The sequence below is a fragment of the Capronia epimyces genome (genome assembly GCF_000585565.1).
Source record: "Capronia epimyces CBS 606.96 chromosome Unknown aczIQ-supercont1.9, whole genome shotgun sequence".
In the NCBI taxonomy this organism is placed as follows: domain Eukaryota; kingdom Fungi; phylum Ascomycota; class Eurotiomycetes; order Chaetothyriales; family Herpotrichiellaceae; genus Capronia; species Capronia epimyces.
This window is the reverse complement of record NW_006912912.1, coordinates 166,537-189,301: the sequence shown is the minus strand read 5'-3', so window position 1 is coordinate 189,301 and position 22,765 is coordinate 166,537. Positions and strand designations below refer to the sequence as shown.

Here is a 22,765-nt window from a genome sequence, read left to right as displayed (position 1 = left end):
AGCTGTGCTGTCGTGCCGCTGTCAACCTTGGTGTTCCTTGCAGTTCCTTGTTGAGTGGCTATGGAAGGCTTCAACACACACCTCTCAAAGGCCGCCCATGGATCGCCAGGTGGACAACCCCCGACCATCCGCCCCCGACTCGACTCGTCCAAGGAACGGTCCCGGTTGAGCAGACCAACAATCTGCAATCTGTCAGGCTGAGCATGCCCGTCACCATCGCCGTCACCGTCATCCCCGGGCCTCCCAAGCCTGTGGCCTGTGGCCTGTGGTGTTCCACGCATTGCCCCCTGTCACCAACAACCCTTGCCTTTCAGCGCCGCCTTTGACATCACTGTCCAGGGCGACCGACTTCCCGTCCCCGTCCCCCGTCGCTGCCATCTACGGATACAATACAAAAGGTTTGCAATCATTGCAATTCCCCCCTTCTTCCTCACGTATACGGAGTACAGATTCAATAGTACACATCGCACCGCACCGCACCGCAGGCCTTTCTCCGTACCCTCAACACCCTCGAGTACCAGGTTAGAACCACATCGACTGCCATCAGCTGCAGAGCAACATGCGTAACTCAGAATCCGCCCAGCGTAACCGGGTGCGTAACCGCCCTTTTGCCGGCGTCGAGGCCGACCGCGAGCGTAACTCGAAATGGCGCGCCGCCCGTCTGCACGGCATCGCCATGTGCGGCGAGTTCGTCGGCACCACGTTGTTTCTGTGGTTCGCCTTTGCCGGCGCCCAAACCGCCAATGCAACCGGCGGCGTCGCCAACACCTCCAGCGAAGTCATGCTCACCTCCCTGAGCTTCGGATTCTCCCTCCTGGTCAACGTGTGGGCCTTCTATAGAATATCCGGTGGTCTGTTCAATCCAGCGGTAGGTTATCATTCACTCGACAAGAAGCAAGTCGAGACTTGAGGATCAGAAGTATGAGGACGCAATACTGACTGACCACCTTCGACCAGATTACCCTCGCCATGGTCATTACCGGCAACGTCCCCTGGCTGCGTGGCCTGCTCCTCCTACCCGCCCAGCTGCTCGGTGGCATCGTTGCCGCAGCCCTGGTTCGATGCATGTTCCCCGGCCCGTTGGTCGTTGGTACGGCGTTGAGTGGCGGCACGACACCGGCGCAGGGCGTCTTCATTGAGATGTTCCTGACTTCGCTGCTGGTCTTCACCGTCCTGATGCTGGCCGCGGAGAAGCACTACGCCACGTTCATGGCGCCCGTGGGAATTGGGCTAGCCTTGTTCGTCGGTATGCTGGCTGGTGAGTAACGTGAATGTTCCATGGTTTTCTGTCCATGTTCTCATCCTCGCCTCAACCTCATCCAACCCTATTCATCTCGTCTCCGGACCCAAACATTTCCCTTCCCCAGGATGCGTGACTAACTGTTTGCCGTACCAGGTGTCCGTTGGACCGGGGCATCCCTCAACCCAGCACGGAGTTTTGGCCCGGCCGTCGCCACACCCTATTTCCCCGGCTACCACTACATCTACTGGTTCGGCCCTATCATGGGCTCGCTACTCGCCGCCGGCTACTACTCGTTCGTCAAGTACTTCAACTACGAGGAGGTCAATCCAGGTCAAGACGCGATCGACCCGCATGAGAAGGAGAGACACGAGCAAGCGGTTGAGTCCACGGCCTAAGACTCATGGGTTGGCATTACCTTGGTACGCCATCTGCAGTACCTTGAAGAATTCTGGGCACGGCAACAACTATGCCTCAGCAGTGGTCCCTATGCATAAGGGACATCGATCCAGGCACACTGCTCATTCACCGACATGAATTTCTTATCATACCTATTTAGCATGGCGTGGGATTGCGTGGGCTGGGATGGGATGGCTTCCACTTTGCAGTCTCATTAGAATACAATACCTGGAAACGGGCGAGATCAGACTTGAATTTGAATTTGAATCCTCGGTCCTCAAGTAACCGAAACGCCCCGCGGCTCTGTGACCCATGCTTGACAACGAGAGTCGAAAACTAGGTCACCCCAGTGTTTACATGACGGATTCGACGTGTAAACAATAATCTCCATTATGTATCCGTACCCCGTACACAGTGCCAGGGCTCCGTAGTGAGCGCGAGAACATGAAGGCCTGCCTCGCAAGCATTGAACATCTGACCACAGAAAGGAACAGCATTCATTCTATTCTCGGCATATGAAGCCATCTCCTCCGTCCTGCCTCGCCGTCTGCGTGTGCGTGTGCGTCTGCGTCTGGTGCCTAGTATCTAGTATACACGTATACACATATATGGTAGTGGTGTCGTGAGAGTCCCTACATGTACTCCGTACCCAGGGTACAGTGATAATAGCAACATAAATATTAATAACATCAATATATTTGTATATTTGGATTTGGATAGAAATACAAATAAATATACTACACATACATAGCCACTAGACTCCAGACTGGCCTAATACCACGCATCTGATCTCTAAATTATGTAGCATACGGTCCCTATCCCCATCGCGACTCATTGTTAGCATGTTATATATTGTGTGTATGCTATGTCCAGATAATCTCTGCGTGCATCCATCGAATAGAGCCTCTTTATTGATCAGGACTTCTCGCACCTTGGAGCTGGTTGCTGTCTCAGACGTACGTACGCGCGGCACTCTATTGCTGTTGTTGCCAGCTTCAATTATTAGGTAGTTGGCATCTCGTTTCTTGAATATAAATTACGGACTAGGAGAACTGTAGATATGTACCAAGTCCCACTCCCAGCCAAGGCAGCATAAGGGGACTGGGGACTCGGCGGAATCTTCGCCTCTTCCATTCCTGATCTTCTCGATCTTGAAAGCAGTGTTTGATTCACTCGGCAGCTTCATTCGTTGATCTGGTGTTTGCATGGTCTACTCTATCCTATCCTCTCAGAAGGAAATCTTCTCGCGCTCTCTCGACGCCAGACACTGGCGTTATGCTTCCAATCGATGCCTTTTGAATATTCCCGACCGCTTTGCAGTCCTTGCCCCTGCTTCATTCCCCCTGGGCCAGAAAAAGAAACAACATGTCGTGCCGATTCAGATCCGTCTTGTCTCTCTCTTTGCCTTTCCGCTGCCCGGTCCATCTCGGTTCGAAAGAAAGGGATTGTGGTCGACATGATAACTAATGTTGTCGACAACCTAATGCTCACATGATCAAACAAACCGTGCCCAAAAAAGTTCGACTACCTTTTCCACCCATAACGCAGTCAAAACCATAACAATGTTCTGTGAATCAATAGGTGCAGGCCGTTTCCATCATAACTCTTCGCACATGTCGGGAAAACCCAGTCCTTATCCCATCAAATGCTATCGCCGCGCCTGTCTGGATGAGATATCCAAAACAGTTCTCCATGCTTCCTATCCAGGCGTTAGAACCACCGGCCTAGATGATTCAAACATCAATCATTTCGGCGTCCTCGGCAAGAACCTCGTCTGCAGGTCCCCAATTGCCTTCAAACACGGTCGCTCCCGCCCGCCGTCTGGCTTCTGCCCATCGGACACCTTCGGTGCTGAGCACGTCGCTCGCCAGAGGACGATCATTGGGATTGGGAGATATCATCCACCGCACCACTCGGTCGAGCGCTTGTTCGTGTGATGGGTCGACCATGAATTGAGGCGGAGTGACCAATTCGCCGCTTCGGGGATGATGTAGAGGTTTGCGGTCATCCGGAGCCGCCATCGCATCGTCCTGCTCGCTCTCAACAACCTCGACATCTTGTTGATAGTACTCTTGGTCGGGGTCGAAAGGTAGCTCCATCGCTATCGGATTCCCAGATGAATCTCGCAGAATGCTACTGGTCCCCGAACTCCACGTCAAGCTTGGAACATCGCTCATGTCTCCGTTCCGCAGTTTCTGCCAAGATACACCATTGTCAGGGAGCTCGACGTTTCCGGCCGTTTCTAGCATGATCAGGCCCAAGGCAAAGATATCTGCTGGCTTGTCGTATCGGCCCATCAGCACTTCGGGCCCGATATATTCGCGATCACCTTCGCCTTCGATTCCAGCCTTGGCCGGCCAGCGGGTTGCCATGCCGAAATCCGCAATCTTGAGAACCCCCTCAAAGGTGATAAGTACATTTGCCGGCTTGAGATCCAGATGAATAAAGCCAGAATCATGAATGTGCTTCAAGCCCTAATGAATGTCAGCGGCCGTCTTTCCTAGAATGGGCAAAGGTCACATACCATAGTGAGTTCGAGCAGGATCTTCCAGATGCGAAAATCGTCAAGTCGAGCTTTCAGGCCCACCTGGGCGAGGAACACATCCAGTGTACCTTCCTCACAGAATTCTGTTTGGATGTACAAATGACCCTGCTCTTCCCAACTATCCACAAACGTCACAATATGGTCTGAATGACCCAAAGCTTTCAGGACATCCACCTCATGAATCTTTCTCTGGCGATCCCTCGCTCCGGTGTAAGGATATCGAGATCTCTTGACCGCCCACACCTTCTCGGGCATAGATCCTCTGGATGACGGGCGGCTTGTTGAGACGGAGTAGATCTTGTGGTAGGGTGATACCTCAGGCGGTTGAGACACGCGATACACCTGCGAGAATTCTCCTGAGCCGATGAGGTCGACCTTCTCGAATCTGGACGTCAGGCTGCTGTCAACGTTCGACGCCTCCGCCGAGGCAAGGTTCAAGCTGGGGCGGTTGGAGAAGTTCGAAAAATACTCCCGCGGTGCAGTCGGCGTGGCAGGGATTATCGATGCTGGTCCGTGTTCGTGTCGAGTCGCCGGACGTTCAGCACGGCCAGAAATAGAGAGACCGCTTGGGTCTGGAGGGAAAAAGCTCTCGAGAGGGGTATGAGGTGACGCTCGGTCGAATCTATCTAATCTGGGGCTAACTGGAGAAATGGATGACATCTTAGCACGTTCCAACGCAGGTGATTGTAGAATCTGAACAGAAAGAGTCTTCCTCGATAGCGGCGTAGGAAACCCAAGGTTTTTGGAAAGGCGGCCCTGAGTGAACGAGGAACCCTGGATTGAAACGGCGTTCGGCGTCGACTTTGGTCTCAGGCTGGCGGACGGAGAATCCTCCATCACACTGTCACTGTCCCCGTCGACGCGTCCTGGCGATGCCAAAATAGGAGACAACTTACTGCTTGCTACTCCAGTGCCGTAGGCCGAACTGGGGGGACCTTGGTTCACAGCGAGTCTAGAGGTGTTTGGCGATGGAGAGACAGAGCCGCGACTTGTTGAATCTGTGATATGCTTGGTCGGAGTTGGTGGGTAGTCAGACTCGGTCGACTGACTATTGGCGCGGCTCAGGGGAGAGCGAGAAGATATCTTGTCTTCACCTCCGATAGGCGCAAAGCTTCCTTCCCTGAGCAAGTTGTGCTTACTGGAACGAGTACCAAAGATCCCCACGCTTTTCGCAAAGGGAAATGCTGAGATCTTGGAAGGGCCATGGTGCGCCTCAAGTGGAGTTACAGCCGCGCCAAAAGATTGTCGATGCGCTCGGTTGGCTACAGCATTGGAGTCAGTCGGGAAAATCATCGGTTGTTTCTTGCAGGGAGTATCCGGCATGTGGGCTTTTGGTAAGCCAGCATTGGGGTCTTCGACATTGCGGTTCTTCTTTGAAATCAGGCCGGTCGACATGAAGGCAGCAGGTAAAGGTTTGGCGGCCTTGTAGTTCCCCGGAGTTGCAAACGAACCTTGAGAGGACTGTTCATTCTGTTCGGGCGAGGGCACTGGTCTTGAGGCGCCGATGGGCAAAGATTTGGAGAAGTCATGGGATCGAGGTCTATTTGGTCGATGGGCCGGTTCATGGGTAGGTGAATCGTCCTGTTCGCTAGGTTGCGACGATGACTGAGTTAGCGTCCGCGACAGCGGATGTCGAGGCTGCTGCTGTGAGAAGCTGTTCTGACTGGAACCGATAGGATGGATGGAGGCACTAAGTAGGCTTCCCTGGCTTGAAAAAGGACTGTCTCGTGGCAAAGGTTGAAGATGGTTGTCCAAAGACAGACGTAAACCCTTCTTTGAGCTTGTAACGGGTGTTGCCTCTACCCACGACTGGTCCCAATCCATGATCTGATTGAATTTCAAGTTGCTCGGACGTTCGAGCTGTCGTTGTTGAAGTGTCGATTTCCGCAGAGACGATGACCGCTTAGGGATTGTGGAAAACCGAGACGATGGTAAAGGCGTGGTGCTGGCAAACCAGTCGCTGTCATCTTGAGAACGTTTGTCGTTAAACATCCCGCCATCCAAGCTGTCAGATTCGAATATGCTGAAGTCGAGCCCAGGGCCATGTAGACTCCGCCTCTTTGCCGAGGGACTCTCCAGACCCGGCGCGCCGTCCATTGCTGGACCATCACATCTCTTCATAGGACTGAGAGGAGCAACGGCTGTGATCAATGCTCCACCACTTCGTCTCTTCTCCTGTCGAGTCTGCGCCGCCTTCCTGCCGAACTTGCCTTCTGGAGACCTGTCATTCTCCTTGCTGTCTCCTGTAGTCAAGGCTTTGAGGGCGACTTCACGCTCCGCCTCGCCTGAGCTCCTCTTTCGCAGGGGCATCGGTGACGAGTTCCCACTGTCGCTTGAGTCGGCCAGAACTCGTTTTGACGGGCTTTTGGGTGAAGTTCGGATGCGGGTTATGCCGTGGGGCTGCGCAGTGCGTCGCAGAATAGGACGTTGGAATCGTGGTCCTTGTGGTCCCCGATTCGAATGAGGAGACACCATATTGGAAATGTGGAGGAGGCTTTCAGAGGTGGACTTTCTCGAAGGCGAGAGTGGGGAGGGTGAGAAGGGAAGATTGCCGGAGCTCGGTGATCGAAATGGATACTGGCGAAGTTCTGAACCCTTTGAAGGCGAGCGTGATAATGATCGCCGTATTTCCCGGATGGCGGACTGAGGATCGAAATGTGGGATTCCTTTGGGCGAATGTAGATGGACGGCTTCCCCATCCTCACGATGAGGAGAGTATGTTGCCATCATGGCTGGGGCTTTGGAGTGCTTTGATTCAAACCAACACACCACTCAGACCTTCGCCCCAGCTATTGGCCATGTATCTGGTTCTCGGTGAGACACGGCCGTCTTCTTCTGGAGACCGTTGATGCCAGCCAGTCGATGTAAACATCAATCACAGTTCCATATGAATACACCAGGCGCTCTGCAGCCTATACTCGTAGGATGGAGGGCAAGAACGAAGAAGGGTCGAGCTGCTGGCGGGAGGCAGCGGGAACCGTAGGTGCCTCTTGGTTGACGACGGCACTGATGGTCGAGCAATATTACTCTCCGCTGGGTGATGTCAGATGGCGTTGTGTTCGCAAGAGTCCGCCACGGCGGTGAGTCAAGCTAGTGAGACAGGCCGGGAGAATTCGAAAGAGGCGCTGAGCGGCGGGTGTTCAGGGCAATAGAGAGGCGGACAACTGTTAGATCGAGGGAGGGAATGATGGAGGGAATGGAGGTTGTATGTGAGGATGTGGTCGATGAGGAAAGCCACTGATCGGCAGGTCGGGTAGCAGGTGGTCAGACTCAGTTGGGTGCGTGAATCGCGTGCCGTGCGGCGGGGAGGATGACGAGGGTTCGATGTGTTGTTCGGTCGACAGTGGCGAGAGGAGGGTGGGAGAGGTTGCGTTGCGATGGGAGGCGCGCAAGCATCGAAGGGGAGGCGCGAATAGGATGACAGGATGGAGGAAGAGATCGGGTTGTCTGGATTGCAAGTTTCGACGGTTTGCCCAAGGCGAGAGATCGAGAGGCCACGACACGCTCTTGGAGGATATTCATCCACAACGAGACTCGCTCCTCCTGCTGCTGTCAGTAGTGTATCTCCGTGAACGCGTCTGTGGTCCCTGTGAAGGTGGTGCCAAGTCCGGCATGTAAACAAGTGACAGTCTAGCGACGCCCTAACACCCTTTAACTGGCCACTAAGCCAGACTGGCCGCTAGCTTCCGGCCGGCGTTGCGATTCCTGCCCACCTGCTGCCTGGACTGTGTGAACAGTGATGACGCCGGCCCCCGGGCCACCTGGAAAGTCCCGTTTCCCCGCTAAAGCCAGAGAGCATTTTGGTATTTGGGCGGTATAGGAGTCGTGGTCGGAGGGCCCTGTTTAGGCGTCGTAGCCTATAGGCGTGCTGGGTAATTCTAATATTGAATTTCTCCCAAATTTGTTCATGGCCCTCATCAAAATCTTGCATTGTTAATCACTGTCCCTGGTCATTGGAGTCGCTACGCGAAATTGTCCTTCGACCATTCAAGTAATGTAATTTCTGGGACTGTGTTACGTCGATGAACTCACTTTGGGTAGTATTGACCTGCTAAACGACGCCCGTCACATCCATTATCATTATCCCGGGAGCACTGGCCACCCGGTGCTTCTCCCACCTCATGTAGCAGACCCCTGGTTTTCGGACTCGTCGACCCCATTGAGACATACCATAGATAGACACTGCTGGGGGGGCGCCATCTCCATCTTATCTTTTCCGAGGGCGCACAACCGGGGCGCCACAGCGGTCGCTGGCGTGGTAGCCTTGCATTCGAGCTGAAAACTACTCCGTACGCTGTACAAAATCGCTCACGATCGTCTGACCTGGAGAGGGTGAGCAGCGTTGAGACACCATGGTTGTTCGTAGCAATATCCCTATTGCAGAGCTTGCTCAGCCAACAAGCTGGACACCCTGGCAGCCTGAAGCCATGGACCCACGTCACTCCGAATGAGTTGTGGATGCAATATTAAATACCGGCTTTAGTGATCCCTCACTGATGAAGCCGACTATTCTTGGTGGATAAGAGGCCTTATTTACTGGCCGATGTTATCCGTCGCTGGTATGCGTCCCACCCGGCCTGCTGATATTCTTTCACCGCTGTCACTGGCTCGGCTGCAGCATAAATACCCCTTCCGGCAATAAGAAAATCAGAGCCTCCCTCAATCGCCGTCGTGGGGGTCTGATATTGTTGACCGAGGGCATCTCCTTTGCTGGAGAGATTGACACCAGTTGTGAAGACTACAAAATCTTCATCCGGGCTGGCGACACGGGAGTGGCTCGATAGTTCCTTGGTTGACACAAAGCCGAGCACACTTTGAGGGAACTTTTGTGCGATCTCGACTGATGCTTGCGTGTACTCGCCTACAGCCAGCGATCCCTTCGAGGTCATTTCGGCCAGAATTAAAATGCCTCGCTCCGACACACCACCATCGCGGATGGTCTGGTCCAGAGCCTGAATAATGCCCTCTCCGGCGAGGATGCTGGCATTGACAATGTGAGCCCAGTCGTGGATCCGTAAAGCACCCCCTTTGTATTGCTTTTGGACAGTGTTTCCAATATCAATGAACTTTCGATCCTCGAATAAGAGAAAGTCGTGACGCTGGGCTAATTCAGTCAGTCCCTCGATGGTGCTGGGGCCGAAGTCTGAAACTATGTCGATATGAGTCTTCAGGACGGCGATGTGTGGCCCGAGACCTTCGTGGGAGTAGAGAAGTTAGATTTTCCCCGGCCAGTACTGAAGCTAGCTTCAAAGGTATACTCGTGAAAAATCGCGTCTGGAAGGGTCAACTTACGATCAGCAATGTCAAGGAGTTCGTTCGTGGTTGTCAAGTCTGCTGACAGGACGATGTTGGTCTTTTTCTTCTCGGCAATGGCGAAGAGCTTTTTCACCAGCGGATTAGGGTGCTGTACCGCTCTTTGTTCATACGACAGACCGCTTCTGGACGCCATCGTAAGGGTCGGCTCTTCGTTCTCCTGGGTTCGGGTTGGGCTTATCCGCGTTACGACTTGGGGTTGCCCAGGTTCGGGTGAATGGTCACAAAGAGCAGTCGATCTAGCCCTGCGGGAATTTATGCACCCGTGACCTCGCAGAATGGGAGCCAGGGACAGGTACCGGGAGGAGGGTCCCCGGGGCCGGACCAGTGATTTTGTGTTGGGTGGCTGAGCGTCGAGGATTGAGGGTTGTGGTTGGACCAAGAGGCAGAAAAGACAAGTCCAGGAAAGCGGATGGTGGAGGAGCAGCGCGGGCAGTTAGGAAGCATTAGGAATGGCTAGCAAAATGCCACGTTGACCGTTTGAAGGGGATGCTATGGATGTGGCTAGTTAGCGGCGTAAGGGCAGGGGGTGAGTACGGGTGCCACAGCGCAGCCAGCAGGCAGTGGTGCCAGTCGCACAGAGCAAGCCACTACGCAGAGGCGAAAACAATATGGATGACGCTCTGCATGGATGTTTCCCCGTGCCCTGTGCCATTTGTCCATTAGTTTATCAGGGGATCCTCAAGTCCAAGCCCTTCTATCATTACTACTACGATCCATCCTGCGCCCATAAGCATCCTGCTACCACGACCACTAACACCACCGCCAACATCCTGCTCACAACAATCCCACCGTCCCATTGCCCTGGCTGGGCTTTCATCTATTTCAATACCGCTTTCCCGACCCGATTCTGATGCACTGCTCGATTTCCACCTCCTACGACTTGCCACCGGTCTCTATGTTTCGATCTGCATCCGTATAGCCACCAATCAATCCCTCCCGTCCACCCCTGCGCCACAACAGCTGCTTTCTTCGACAGGACGCTCTCACCCTGTCTACCTTTACGTGCAGAACCACATTAGATCCTGACTTATCCGTGCCGATGCAACATGCCGCGATGATCCTGCGAGGTCCACGGGTCGATTAGCGTCATTCGGACTACTCGGTGTCGGAGGAGGTACAAGAAGTAGAGAAGCATTACACCCGGTCAAGCCATGTCGGGACAACTGCCAGACAAGGTTCCTGCGGCCGGAGCAGGCCTTCCTGGTTCATCCCAAACCTCCTCTCAAGAGGTCTCTCCTGTCCGGATCTCTCGCAGCGTTTCTGCCATCCCACAACTCTCGCGGTCTCGCAAGAATAGCCAGGAGTTCAGCCCGACGCGAAGTACTACTGGGCAGCATACTACTGTGCCGTCGGCGGCAGCAGTTCAGCGAGCACTCTCCGCACAGAGACCAATATTACAGTCTTCGAGTAACGATGGTGTGGTCGACGGTGTTCGATCTTCCGACAACAGGCAATTGAGATCGGGCCAAAATTCGCCGTCCTGGCCTACCTCACCTCGGTTGAAATCTCCTCCTCCTTCAAAAGTGGGAGGAAGATCACAGGCTACCAAAAGAAGTGACCCCGAGCAAATGCAGCCAAACACATCGTTGAAAAGATTGGCTACTCTTCCCAATCCCGAGCAAGCCACTGCCCTACACGTTCCTGACGGTCAAGATTCAACAGTTCCGCCGTCGACACTACGAGCGTCAGGTCGAGGCCCAAGTGCCGGCGGAAGCGCTCTGGAGACTGTCGCTGAAAGCAGTGTTCCTTCGACTCCGTCTATCGGCCCCGTCGCTACATCTCCATCGGACCAAAAGATCGATGCGCATAGCCTTGACCAACCGGCAGAGCCCCGACCTGGGCCTCCTACGAACAAGGAGAGCGAAACAAGTGGCGGCGATGGCAGCTCAAAAGCACCTGCAAACAAGGTAGAAAGCGGGCGCAGATCGAGGGCTCCAAGTGGCTCACGTCCCGCCTCTGAGCTGGCAAAGCGATCCTTCACCAGTCTTGCTAGTGCCAAAAACAAACTGGCCACCGACCCTCCTAGGACCATGACGGTGGAAACCGAGACTGTCACCTCGATACCTCAACTATTAGGCCCGGACCGGGGTGTCTCTGGCAGGGACGGAAATGGAAGTGTGAGAACAAAACCAAGCAATGAGACGATCCGCCCTAAAAAGGAGAAGAAGAGGTCAGCTCGTAAGGCGCCGTCGTTACATGCAGGGACTGTCACGTCCAAAGCAGACTTGTTTGAGGCCAGGGTTGCAAGTGCCGTCGATGAGGCTGATTCTTCCGATTCGGACGAGACATTTGTGTATGAGTCTAACCCACCAGACAACCGACCCAGTCGCCATCATTCTCGAACTCCAAGTGCAACCTCCCTAGCGAGTCAAGATCAGCACGGTGTTCGTAGTAAGCACGGCGTTCGAAGTGGTAGTCATGCTATAGCTGGCAAGAAGAGCATGAAGTTTTCCAATAACGCCCACAACAATCATCTGGATGGAGAGACCGGTCCGGAAGGACGGGCGAACCAACGCAATACAAGTACGACGCCTCGCCATCATCATATCAGCAGACATGGACGGCCCCATCATACGTCCCTTTTTGATGCAGACTCGCCATTCACTCAAGGTAGCAAGTCGAGTTCTCCACGTACGTCGACCAACAATTTGTCCCGCTTCTCGAGGCCAAACAGCCCCAGGTTGTCCAACGGTCGGTTGCCGGGGAGTCCGCGGAAAGGAGAAGCATTTGACGCCTACGATGATGCCGCCGACGATGAACGAGCTCCCCTTATCGGCTCGGTGCGCATCAATCGTGCCCGGCATAGTCGTCGGCCCCACAGTGTGACATTGCGGCAGATGGACTTTGATGATGACTATGACCGGGGCTACTTCGGGCGGTATGGGGGCTGCATTTTTCTGGGGGTTGTTGTTGTCATTGTATGTTGTGGCATCACGGCCTTGGTGATGGTGCTCAGCCGACCCTTGACAGATGTGTCTATCAAACACATCCAGAACGTTCTTGCGTCCGAGCAAGAACTGATGCTGGATCTGCATGTCCAGGCGGTCAACACGAACCTTTTCGCCATTACCGTCAATGACCTGGATGTCAATCTATTTGCGGAAAGCCCTTACGTCGGGATGGTGGCACACCGGGACCACGAGACAGGCGCTCTTCGGTGGGCTTCTCGGCGAAGTCGCAGTATCTCTGGGTCGGCCTGGCTTCCCTGGCACGCTGCGGACGGAGTAGATGAGGGTACTGATCCGATTGATGACCCTGAATCTGGGACTCCGAAGATGTTGCTGGGAAGAATCTTTGAATTCGACTCTCCATTGGTATTCGACGCCTCCCCTCTCCGACGCACCTTGAGTTCCTCTGTTGGGGAGATTCGGCTGGCGAAACCTGGTAACAAAACTGAGGAGGGAGGGTCCGCTCGATGGGAGAGAGGCTTACAACACCCGTTTGATTTGATTGCACGAGGGGTGATCAAGTACCAGCTGCCTCTGAGCTCCAAAATAAGATCTGCGAAGATTGGCGGCCGAGTTCAGGTATTGCCAAACGACGGTGAATCCGGTGACCAAACCTGACATATGCTGGGACGGCCAGAAACAAAGAAAAAGAATGAGAGAAAGGCTCAGATTATGACGTGGACGAATTTCGTTTGTGAATTCAACAAAGCCTACCTCACACAGGGGGCATTAACGACTAGATACCCAAGGACCTCGAAAAGGAAAGCGCGTTGGGATTGCGAATATACTTGGTTATATATGCCCACCAGAACGGGGCACTCTTAACGGAAGGGAAAAGAATGGAAAGGGAGAAGGCGGAACTCGAAGTTTGAGTCTAGGAAGGTCGAGATCCATCCAGTCGCGCAGCCGTCAGCTGCATTTGTTTTCGAAGAGCGCCTTCGTATATTTAGTGGCTAAGGCTTCCGAGCCGCCGGCTTTAGGGAGAGCGATGGAGCCATCGCAAGAATACCAAAAGAATGAGCTCAATGGCCGGTCTGGTGCTTTTCCGTCACCGTCACCGGTTTCTCCTACTAGACTGTATCACTGCGGAACGGCATCAGGCCGGATTGGGGCAGGATAACGCTGTTGGCACTTGATGCTATTGCAGGGGCATGACCATGACCATGCACACTTGCTGGAGATTGGGAATCACAGCAGATGTGTTGGGCAGTGCTGCAGGGGGGGAAGAGGCATCCCTGCTACGGCTTGCATGGTGTTTAGGTGAAGAATGCCCATAGTAGGTGGTATATTTGTCTGACAAGACATATACTTCTGTATCCATCCTACAGGCACCTAACAGTAAGAACTGGAAGGGCCATCTCAGGTATGGGGGCTTGTCAGACGGCGGCCAATTTCGGAGGAAGAGGGGCAGCGGTCAGTTAGGTAGTGTTGGTTGGGCCTTATGTACCTTACCTTAGGCACCTAGTTGCCTACCTCACCTACCTAGGTAGGAGGCACCTAGGCGGGAGGTACGTTACCAAGTCCTCCGTACTCACTGGAGATACGTCATTTGAAAAGTGGGCTGGAGGGCTGGAGGGCTGGAAACTGGACACTGACAGGAAGAAGCTGAGTTGAGTCTCAGTCAGAGCCATTTCTTGCACAAATCAGGCCCTACTCCCTACAGCACTCTTGTTTGTTCCCTGGCAGGTCACCTACCTCGCAGCCAGGTTGTTCGGTTGTCCTTCTTCTTCTTCTTCTTCTTCCACGCCGCTCCGTCTCCGTCTCCGTCTGCCTCGCCCTCTGTCGCTCTCTTGTCTTTCCCTCTCACTCCGCCACCCAACTTTCCTGCGATCGCTGCGCCCAACTGATCCCGGATCCCTTAGCTGCTGGCAGAGAGGTATGTTCCATTCCTTATCCCGTACCGAGTACATGTATCCAGGTGGTGCTACGACTCGCTCGCCTCGTCCCTTTCTGCCCACTCGCAGCCTAGCCTGCAGCATCTGACTCTCAGCCCCAATCCGGGTCACCTGTTGCGGTGTGGCCAGCTCACCATTCTCCTGCCACCCCGCCTCATTATTTCTATCAGTCTCGTTCCCCTTCCCTCCTCCAAAACCATCACTTATCTCTCTCTCTCTCCATATCCAGTGATCTGCCATTTCTCATCATCAAACTTGTGTTCACAACTAACCGCCATCAGCAATCCATTTTGTCCCGTCCCGCCAGCCAAGCCCGCACGACCCTCCGTCCCGAACCCTCTAGTCCTTCCGCCGCTTAGGCCTGTTCCTGCCCTCAGCTCGGCTCCGGCCCTCAACTTGCGGCCAGCATGTCTGTCTATGGCGGGCGTTTCGACGACTCGCGAACATCGGTCTCGTCTGCGCGCCGAGATGGCGGTTACACAACGGTAAAGCGCTACGTGGTCAAGGAAGAGGACACCCGCTCCCCTGTCGGTCGGGACCGTCGGTTCGTCCCCGACCGTGCGGGGGAGCGAGTAGAAGAGACTCGCATTGTCCGTCGTGAACGTGAAGTAGATGAACCTCCCCGTCGAGAAGATCCCCGTTACTCGGAGCGCGAGTTGATCGTCCGGCGTGAGCGGGACGACGAGCCACGCCGAGACTACGGCTACGACACTTGGCGTGGTGAACCCGCTGCAGAGAGAGAGCTGGTAATCAGACGGACCACTGATCGCGATGAGCCTCGTCGGGACGATTTGTCAATTGCAAGATATGACGACCGAGGCCGTGATGCGCGGATTACCGAGACTCGCTATCGAGACGACTTTGAAATCGTGTCTCCGACTCGTCCTTTCGACGATCGCGACCTCCAGCGTTACAGCCGCACATCTGAGTATTTTACTCCTCCGCCCGCGCCGCCGACCACCATTGTTATCCGCCAAGAGCCTATCATTATCCGCGAAAGAGTTCGAGACGACGACTATCAAATAGTGCGCAAGTCCGACGTCGAAGAGGAGCGCAGCGTTGTCCGTCGAGAACCACCCGCTCGCGGCGAAGAAGACTTCTTTTATGAGAAAAAGGTTCGCGAGCGGCTCGATGACCGTCGTGATGATGACGATGATTACTACGAGCGGCGAAGCAGACGCCGCTCTGTCAGTCCCCACGATTCCGTGAGTCAGAGAGGTCGTGATTATAGCAGCGACGACAGCATGGTTTATGTCCGCAAAGAGACGCGCGACGAGAGCCCCAGTCCTGAGCGGCGCAAAGGCCTTGCTGCAGGCGTCGTCGCCGGCGTGGGTGCTGCCGAACTTCTCCGAAACCATCGGAAGAAGGAAGGCCGCGAGACGTCCCACGGCATCGGTCGTGTGGGACGAGACATTGGCGCGGGGGCTTTGGGAGCGCTTGCTGCCGAGGGCATCCAGCGTGCAAGATCGCGCCACCGAAGCAAGAGTCGACACCACTCCCGTGACTCCCGGGATCGCTATTCTCCACGGTCACGCTCTCGCAGGCGTAGCCGATCTCGGTCAGAGTCACCGTCGAAATTGAAAACCCTTGGCGCTGTCGGCCTTGGGGCCGCCGCCCTCGCCGCCGCCGCCGCAATTGCCTCGAAGCGGATGAACAAAGACAAGGAGGAGCCTCGGCGCAGCCGTTCTCGGCACCGTACACAATCTGTCTCCAGTCTTGAGAACGACCCGTCAGCTCCGTCGGACGATGCTCGAAACCCCAAGCATCGCAATAAAAGAATCGCTGAGGCGGGCGCCGCCGGTGCTGTCGTTGCAGGTCTGATTGAAAGGGCTAGGAGTAAGTCCAGAGCGAGGGATGGCAAAGAACGTTCCCGCAGCCGCATCAGACAAGCCCTTCCCGTTGTTGCTGCTGGGTTGGGTAGTGCTGCCCTCGCCGGTTTATACGAGAAGAACAAGGCCAAGAAAGAGGCTGAAAAGATCTCCACGGAGGGGCGTCGTGCCCGCTCCAGATCAAGAAGCAGAGCCCGGTCTGACGGATACTATGATGGTCCCAGAGATGCAGCCCTTGCTGATCCGGGTCTGATTGAGTACGGCACTGGCCCGATGTATGGCAACAACTTTGGTCCCGATTATTATGGTCGACCTCCGCCAGCAGAAGGCTACTACGGTGCCTCTGATGCAGTCGTCCCCCGCGACCCCTATACTGCTCAGCGAGGAGCACGGAGCCGGAGTCGCAGTGTGAGCCGTGAGCGTGGGGGAAGACGGTCTTCCCGCAGTCATAGCTCGTCCTCTGAGCGAAGCAAACACGGGCGCAGACGATCATCCCACGACGCGGCAAAGATGGCCGCAGCGGCTGGAGCCGGAGCCATTGCTGCGACCGAGTATGAAAAGCGTAAACAGGAGAAGCGGGAACGGAAAGCAAGGAGGCGTAAGTATCTGGTGGAGGTCGCTGCAGATGTTCAAGCTGACATGATCCAGGCCGTGAGGAAGAGGGATATGCTGGTGATCCCTACGAGGACAACTACCACCCTTCGCAACCGTACCCTCCGACGCCGCCACCGCCCGTGAACGACCCGTATGCTGCTCAGCAAGGCTTCTATCCGCAAACAAGCCAGTTCCCCCCGCCTCCTGGGTCTGTACCACAGCAATACCCTCCACAGCAGCCACCACCGACAGCCGGGCCCGCCGCTGGGACATCTTATCCCACGCAGCCTTATCCTCCCCCTCCACCCGCAGGCGGTCCTCCGCCAACCACCAATCCTTACGACGCATATGGTTCCGGTGCCAACCCTTATCCACCACGTGGGCCTGAAAATGTGAGTGATGAACCGAGTTCTACATTTGGCTATTCTTCTATACCTGCCACTTCCAATGACCAGAACCATGTCGATGGTACGTCATAGTCATGTACCTCTTTGGCCCGTTTGCTCTTGAAAGAGGTATGAACGGAGTTTGCTGACACGCTCCTTTCAGGTCTAACTGCGACTGCCGCCCCTCCGCCGCCACCGCTTCTCAATGCTCACCCAGCTTCGACTTCGGGCCTAGCACCCCATCCACCTCCTGAGTCAAATTCTGTTCCCATGGGACGATCTGTTCCTTCTGCGGCAAGAGCCGTTTCTCCGCCACGCTCGCAATCTCAACCTCCTCCGTCATCTCGCCGCAAGAGTGTACAATTTGCCGATAAGCCTGAGATATCAGCCGAGTCCGATACTGTAGCCACGGAATCCGAGATTTCGAGTCCTGAACGTCACCACCGCCGTCACAGGTATCCTAATTCCCGAGGCTATGAATCCGAAGATGATACGGACTCGACACCCGTAGAGACCCGCCGAGGACGCCGAGGACAATCTTCTCGGGTGGCTGATCTTGATTCCACCAGCGGAGGCCAAGATAAGCGAAGAAACCATCGGCGACGTCAGCCTCATGAGACTACTTCTTCGCGCATCACACCGCGGGCACCTCCCCTCGACCGTGTCACAAGCCCCTCTGACTCCGATGCCACAGTAGAGCTACCACCAAGGTTTGATGAACAAGGACGCCGAAAACCAGAACCTGGGAGCGATCCTCTTGCCGATCGGTTGGACGAGATTCTTGCCGGGAAAGGAACCACGGGAAAGTTGTTTGGGAACTTTTTGGATGGGTTATTTGGACCAGAAGGTAGAAAGAAGAGGAGTAGATGAAGCATAGCTGGATTTCAAGGGGGACCAACGACAGGCATCCAAATCGACACGGCAGTTATGAAACGACTTTCATTGGGTTTGATGTAAGAAGGGTTCGGAGGCTTTGGGTTGGGGGTTGGCCTGTTAGCTGCTTTTCACACAAGTCATTTCAACGTGACGATGATGACGATGACGATGAGTTGGATTTGATGGATACAGCGGCAATTCTGAGAGGATCGACAAAGCAAGAAAGACGGACGAACATGAATGAATGATGCTATGACAGATATCTCCTTCTCTGGTTCTCGATCACGCAGAAAATGAATAATGACCATGTTGGACACGGAGCCGAGCGAGCCCATAGTGAAGAGTGCATGCCACTGCCATTGAGAACATATTCGTTTGATAACGAAGCCAGGGTGGTGACGAAGTGCCTATTGATACCCACAGACGATTGAGTGAATGACTAGGTGCCCCTGTGCCTGTTCTGCCACGACGCACGCAAATTGAGATTACAGGCAGACTATACTCGTACAATACATGGTACTCCGTATAGGAAGAAAGGAAGCTGCTGGCACAAGGCCTTTGAAAGGCAAAAGCAATCCATCATTCAATCACCACCGTTCTTGTTTCTTGGTGTAGCCGCTGGCAGCGTCGGCCAGCCATCTGCCGATTTTGCCGGCGGCGCTCTTTCTCCGCTCAGGCTGCCCTCCCTTGCCGCGGTCCTGCACAGGCTCGTCGCTCAGGGAGCGTATCTGGGCATCGGCATCGACCTCGACGTCTTGGTCGCCGCTCAGGGTCTGCGCGATGGCGGCATCGTCGGCCATCTGCCGCTTCTGGTCTTCGAGATCTCGCAGCCGCGCCTTCTCCTCTTCCGCGGACGGATACAGATGCGTGCTCGGAGATGAGGATTGCTGCTCTCGGGGTCCAGCCGCCGCCGCCGCCGAGCCGGTGGCTGTGGCTGTGTCATACGACGGCAGTGGCTCTGTGCGTGGATGTGATTGCGGTCGTGGCTCTGCGTCCGGGTCGGATGGAGGTCCTCGACCCCGGCTTCTAGGTGCGTCATCTGTAGTACTGCCAGTGGACGTCTCGGTCGTCTCGTCGGGCCGGTAAGCAGGAGGACCGCTGGTCGCGCGACTCGTGTACTGGTCGTTGCTGGAGGGCCCAAAGGTCGGGTTAATGGGCAGGATGCCCTTGCTGCGCAGTCTGGCTTCTTGGATCCGTTGGTCTCGCAGCGACTTCTCTTCCTCGCCTTGCTCTTTCCAGTACCGGTAGAGCGGGCCGCGCGAGTGTTCGTTGCTGAAGAGCGATGGACTCATACTGCCCGACTAGGAGTAAATAGTAGTACTATCGGTAGGTGGGGCTATGGGTATACGATGGCAGCGTCAGGAGTGGGAGTACTAAGTCGTAGGGATGGGAAACGGGGCAGGTGTCGGGTTAAGGGATCTCTGCCCAAGGAAGCAGGTATCTTCTCGCCAAGAAAACCTTCAAAACAGCGTGGTCGACGGAGTTCCCGTGGGATGTAGTCGAGTGCTCGATCTCGGGGCACGGGGCACGGGGGATGCAGTAGTATGTGATGTTCAGGTGATCTTGCGGGATGGTCGATGCGGGGGAAGGTGGTATGGTACTGTACTCTTTTAATCCGGGGGAGTGCGCCGTCCCAGGTCCTGGTAGAGCATGGCAGTTAGCAGCACACGTATACGGTTTGTCATAGGCATGAGCAATCAAGACGTGAACTGGTGGCCTCACGCTGGGTTATGGCGCTGAGAGGTCCGAGCCCCCTGTCTTCTTAGTGGGAGCGACAGTCGACGGAAGCACAGAACAGAAGCACAGAACACGAATACGTCGTGATAGGAGGCATGGAATCAGACATCAGTGGCTTGTTCGGGGCGGTGCTGGGATGGAACGGAAAGAAGGTTCGACCTGGGACATCCTTGTATTTTGGACTGTTAGTAGCCTGCGGGATATGCCAGCAATGCACCGCCGAGACATTTGCAGTTGGTGTGTATGGGGTCCATGTGACACGGAAAAGGCGCAGTACGGGTGCTGTTCTTAGGAGGCGAGGTGACTTCCGCAGCATTCTGGAGTTCAAACCTGTCACCTGTTGTCGACAATGGGCCACGACGAAACGTGAGGCTGCCTTTCCCATCAGTTCAGCTCAATTCAATTCCAGACGGGGTCAGATGGGCTTCTGAAAGAGTGGAATATGCGTCTGTGCACTGTGACGAGAGCCAGCCTGTTCCGGTGGGCAATACAACCGCTGGCTGCTGCTCTTGCTGCGTAGGCACTGTCATTCTTTCTCGTCAAAACCGCGCGACGAACATAATGTGTTTTTGAAAGCACTGGTCGCAGAATGCAGTACGCAGAACGGTTTGAGGCGGTTTATTGGCATTGGCGTGCAAGGTCAATGCAGATTGAATGTCATTGGTATCTGGACCCTTCCATCACCTTGAGTGGGTGAATATCATCATGATAGCCATGTTCCGTCCGCATTTTGTCTCCCATGCACTCACTGCATCCGCCATCCCACGCAGAAATGCAAGGCTACATTTAGAACACAAGAGCTGCACCCTTCGTCTTCTTGTCACCACTAGAATTGCAGTCAGTCTCTGGGTCGAGTTTTTTGGGCCAAACGGATTGCCATACCCCAGCTCGAAATGCTTGCATCGCTTCAACGACAGTTGTGCCTTCGTCTTGCACACGGTGCATTCCAATCTCAGCACGACCTTCTTGGTTGTCTTAGCCTTCTTGTGGAACACGGGCTTCGTTTGACCACCGTAACCGGATTGCTTGCGGTCGTATCGACGCTTTCCCTGGGCGAACAGAGAGGCCTTGGTTCGAGTGTTAGCCGACTCTTCTCCCGTTCGTTCGGATGGGAGGGGCAAATACTTTTCCGGCCTTGTACTGGGTGACCTTGTGTTGAGTGTGCTTCTTGCAGGTCTTGCCCTTGCAGTAGGTGCGGCGGGTCTTGGGAACGTTAACCTGGAGAGAAAAGATAGATTAGCCGGGAGAACTCGAGATGTCCAAAGTCAATCATCGATTCAAGCCTCCTCTTTGCGTTGTCTCCTGTACTCTCCCTCACACCCGCACGTTGCCCAAACGGTACTTAGACCAAGAATTCCTGCGAATCTTCAATGCTTGTTGTGAAAGATTCGAGCTCGAATCTCGTCGCATCCATCTCTTGTCTAGAAATATCCCTCCTCCTTTCTCCTATGGCGGTTCCGCCAATTCCAAGCACAATAGACGCTGAAGCACTGTTGACTCACCATTTTGACGGATTGACGGTAGCGTTCCTTTGAGAGCGGCGGTGTGGTCGTCGAAGGGAGGGCGATGACTAGATCTCGAAGTCGACTGCGACAGTGGCCTTGAGCCCGCAGCGAAATGCCAAGACGCACATTGTAAGAAAAATGCGTGTGTTCGGATCTGGAAATATTGCCGAGGATTTCTTATGTAATACTTTCGGATCGGAATTTCTTTCAGCCGACGTATCGCAGAGCTTCCTGCCGCAATGTGTCCAAGCTTCTATCATCCAGACATCAGAGTTCCATCTTCCAGAGCATTTCATTCGGTTTGAGGGTCTGTGCAGGTAGGGCAGGAGGTGGAAATTGTTGAAAAGAAAAGCAGGGTTAAGATGGCCCAAGTTGGGTTCGAAGACCTGTCCGGAACCTCCGTTCCGCAGACAGCCAATCCTTACGATGGATTGATTGATGCTTGCCATGGTGACCCTGTCTGCCTTGCCATCTCAGCTTCCTCTCGTCCTATCTAATTGTCATGCCAGAAACTGATCCAAGAACGATACTCCGCCCACCGAGAAACCAGAAATGCCCAACAACGAGAGAAGATCCTGTCCGCGGATTTCAAAGGCTGGATCCTGGACGAGTACTTGGTCAAGTTGGACGGGCCGCAGAAGGACGAATCGTTCACAGACCCACGCCACTGCCTTGTCTTCTGGGGGAGGCCGCCTCAGAAGGTCAAGAACCTGATCAAAGTCATCCAGTCAAAGCTTCTTGATGCCGCCCCAGGTATGTGTTCGTCGACGCGCCTTGGGTGACCGTGGTGGCTCACAATCTAGATCTGTGGGTGATGCCACCGGATAACCTGCACATAACAGTCATGGAGGTGGCTCATTCCAAGACGGAAAGTGAGATCGCAGAGCTCGTCGATACTGTCAAAGCGCATCATAAGGACATTGCCGACTACACCATGTCGCACCGCGCCAGGCTTATCAAGCCAGTGTTGAGTTATGACTCTGCCGCGCTGGCGCTGAGCTTTGTGCCGGCCGCTGGAGAGTCGCCTTCGCACTGGCGCGCCGCAAAAGATGATGAGTACACTTACCACCATCTCAGACGAGACAGCTATGCCGCTCTCACAGAAGCTGGAATCCGGGTCGGCTCCAGATACGTGGTCCCTTCGGCCCACCTGACCATTGCGAGATTCAACTCGCCCAACGTGTTTGGCGGAGACCCCTTGGACGAGAGTGCTACTCTAGACATAAAGAAGCGCAGGCACTGGATTAATGAGCTCGAATTGATCAACAAATGGCTGGAGGTGGAATACTGGCCCGAAGAAGGGCAGCTGATCAAGCCCGGCGGCGAGTGGGTGGTAGGTGAAGAGAAGGGCCTCGACTTCCGCAAGGGCACGTTATGGTACGGTGGCGGCGAGACGATCTATCTTGGGGAAGGGTTTGTACACGACGAGGTGGTCGCCAATTGATGGGAGATGTGCCCTTGTCCTCGTCCACACAAGCAAGCGACCATGGCCACT

The 22,765-nt window shown here is 54.7% G+C and overlaps 8 protein-coding genes across 8 annotated transcripts; 4 read left to right on the top strand and 4 right to left on the bottom strand.

The window, feature by feature from the left end:
• Positions 1–559: 559 nt before the first annotated feature.
• A1O3_09049 (uncharacterized protein) lies at positions 560–1,638 on the top strand (the record flags this gene model as incomplete). Its single annotated transcript, XM_007739145.1, has 3 exons — positions 560–868; positions 958–1,258; positions 1,397–1,638. The coding sequence occupies 3 exons, from the start codon at positions 560–562 to the stop codon at positions 1,636–1,638; spliced, it is 852 nt and encodes a 283-aa protein (XP_007737335.1).
• Positions 1,639–3,372: 1,734 nt separating this feature from the next.
• Positions 3,373–6,911, bottom strand: A1O3_09048 (WEE/WEE-UNCLASSIFIED protein kinase; the record flags this gene model as incomplete). Its single annotated transcript, XM_007739144.1, has 2 exons — positions 3,373–4,113; positions 4,164–6,911. 2 exons carry the CDS (start codon positions 6,909–6,911, stop codon positions 3,373–3,375), a joined length of 3,489 nt encoding a protein of 1,162 aa, XP_007737334.1.
• A 1,802-nt stretch (positions 6,912–8,713) lies between these two features.
• A1O3_09047 (orotidine 5'-phosphate decarboxylase) lies at positions 8,714–9,633 on the bottom strand (the record flags this gene model as incomplete). Its single annotated transcript, XM_007739143.1, has 2 exons — positions 8,714–9,378; positions 9,477–9,633. The coding sequence occupies 2 exons, from the start codon at positions 9,631–9,633 to the stop codon at positions 8,714–8,716; spliced, it is 822 nt and encodes a 273-aa protein (XP_007737333.1).
• A 1,018-nt stretch (positions 9,634–10,651) lies between these two features.
• On the top strand, positions 10,652–13,066 carry A1O3_09046 (uncharacterized protein; the record flags this gene model as incomplete). The annotated part of the gene is made up of 1 exon (XM_007739142.1): positions 10,652–13,066. The coding sequence occupies one exon, from the start codon at positions 10,652–10,654 to the stop codon at positions 13,064–13,066; it is 2,415 nt and encodes an 804-aa protein (XP_007737332.1).
• Positions 13,067–14,750: 1,684 nt separating this feature from the next.
• Positions 14,751–18,022, top strand: A1O3_09045 (uncharacterized protein; the record flags this gene model as incomplete). The annotated part of the gene is made up of 3 exons (XM_007739141.1): positions 14,751–16,770; positions 16,821–17,234; positions 17,316–18,022. 3 exons carry the CDS (start codon positions 14,751–14,753, stop codon positions 18,020–18,022), a joined length of 3,141 nt encoding a protein of 1,046 aa, XP_007737331.1.
• Positions 18,023–18,615: 593 nt separating this feature from the next.
• Positions 18,616–19,320, bottom strand: A1O3_09044 (uncharacterized protein; the record flags this gene model as incomplete). Its single annotated transcript, XM_007739140.1, has 1 exon — positions 18,616–19,320. The coding sequence occupies one exon, from the start codon at positions 19,318–19,320 to the stop codon at positions 18,616–18,618; it is 705 nt and encodes a 234-aa protein (XP_007737330.1).
• Positions 19,321–20,551: 1,231 nt separating this feature from the next.
• On the bottom strand, positions 20,552–21,179 carry A1O3_09043 (60S ribosomal protein L44; the record flags this gene model as incomplete). The annotated part of the gene is made up of 4 exons (XM_007739139.1): positions 20,552–20,591; positions 20,648–20,832; positions 20,891–20,983; positions 21,114–21,179. 4 exons carry the CDS (start codon positions 21,177–21,179, stop codon positions 20,552–20,554), a joined length of 384 nt encoding a protein of 127 aa, XP_007737329.1.
• A 453-nt stretch (positions 21,180–21,632) lies between these two features.
• Positions 21,633–22,714, top strand: A1O3_09042 (uncharacterized protein; the record flags this gene model as incomplete). The annotated part of the gene is made up of 3 exons (XM_007739138.1): positions 21,633–21,728; positions 21,780–22,023; positions 22,074–22,714. The coding sequence occupies 3 exons, from the start codon at positions 21,633–21,635 to the stop codon at positions 22,712–22,714; spliced, it is 981 nt and encodes a 326-aa protein (XP_007737328.1).
• Between the last annotated feature and the right edge of the window lie 51 nt (positions 22,715–22,765).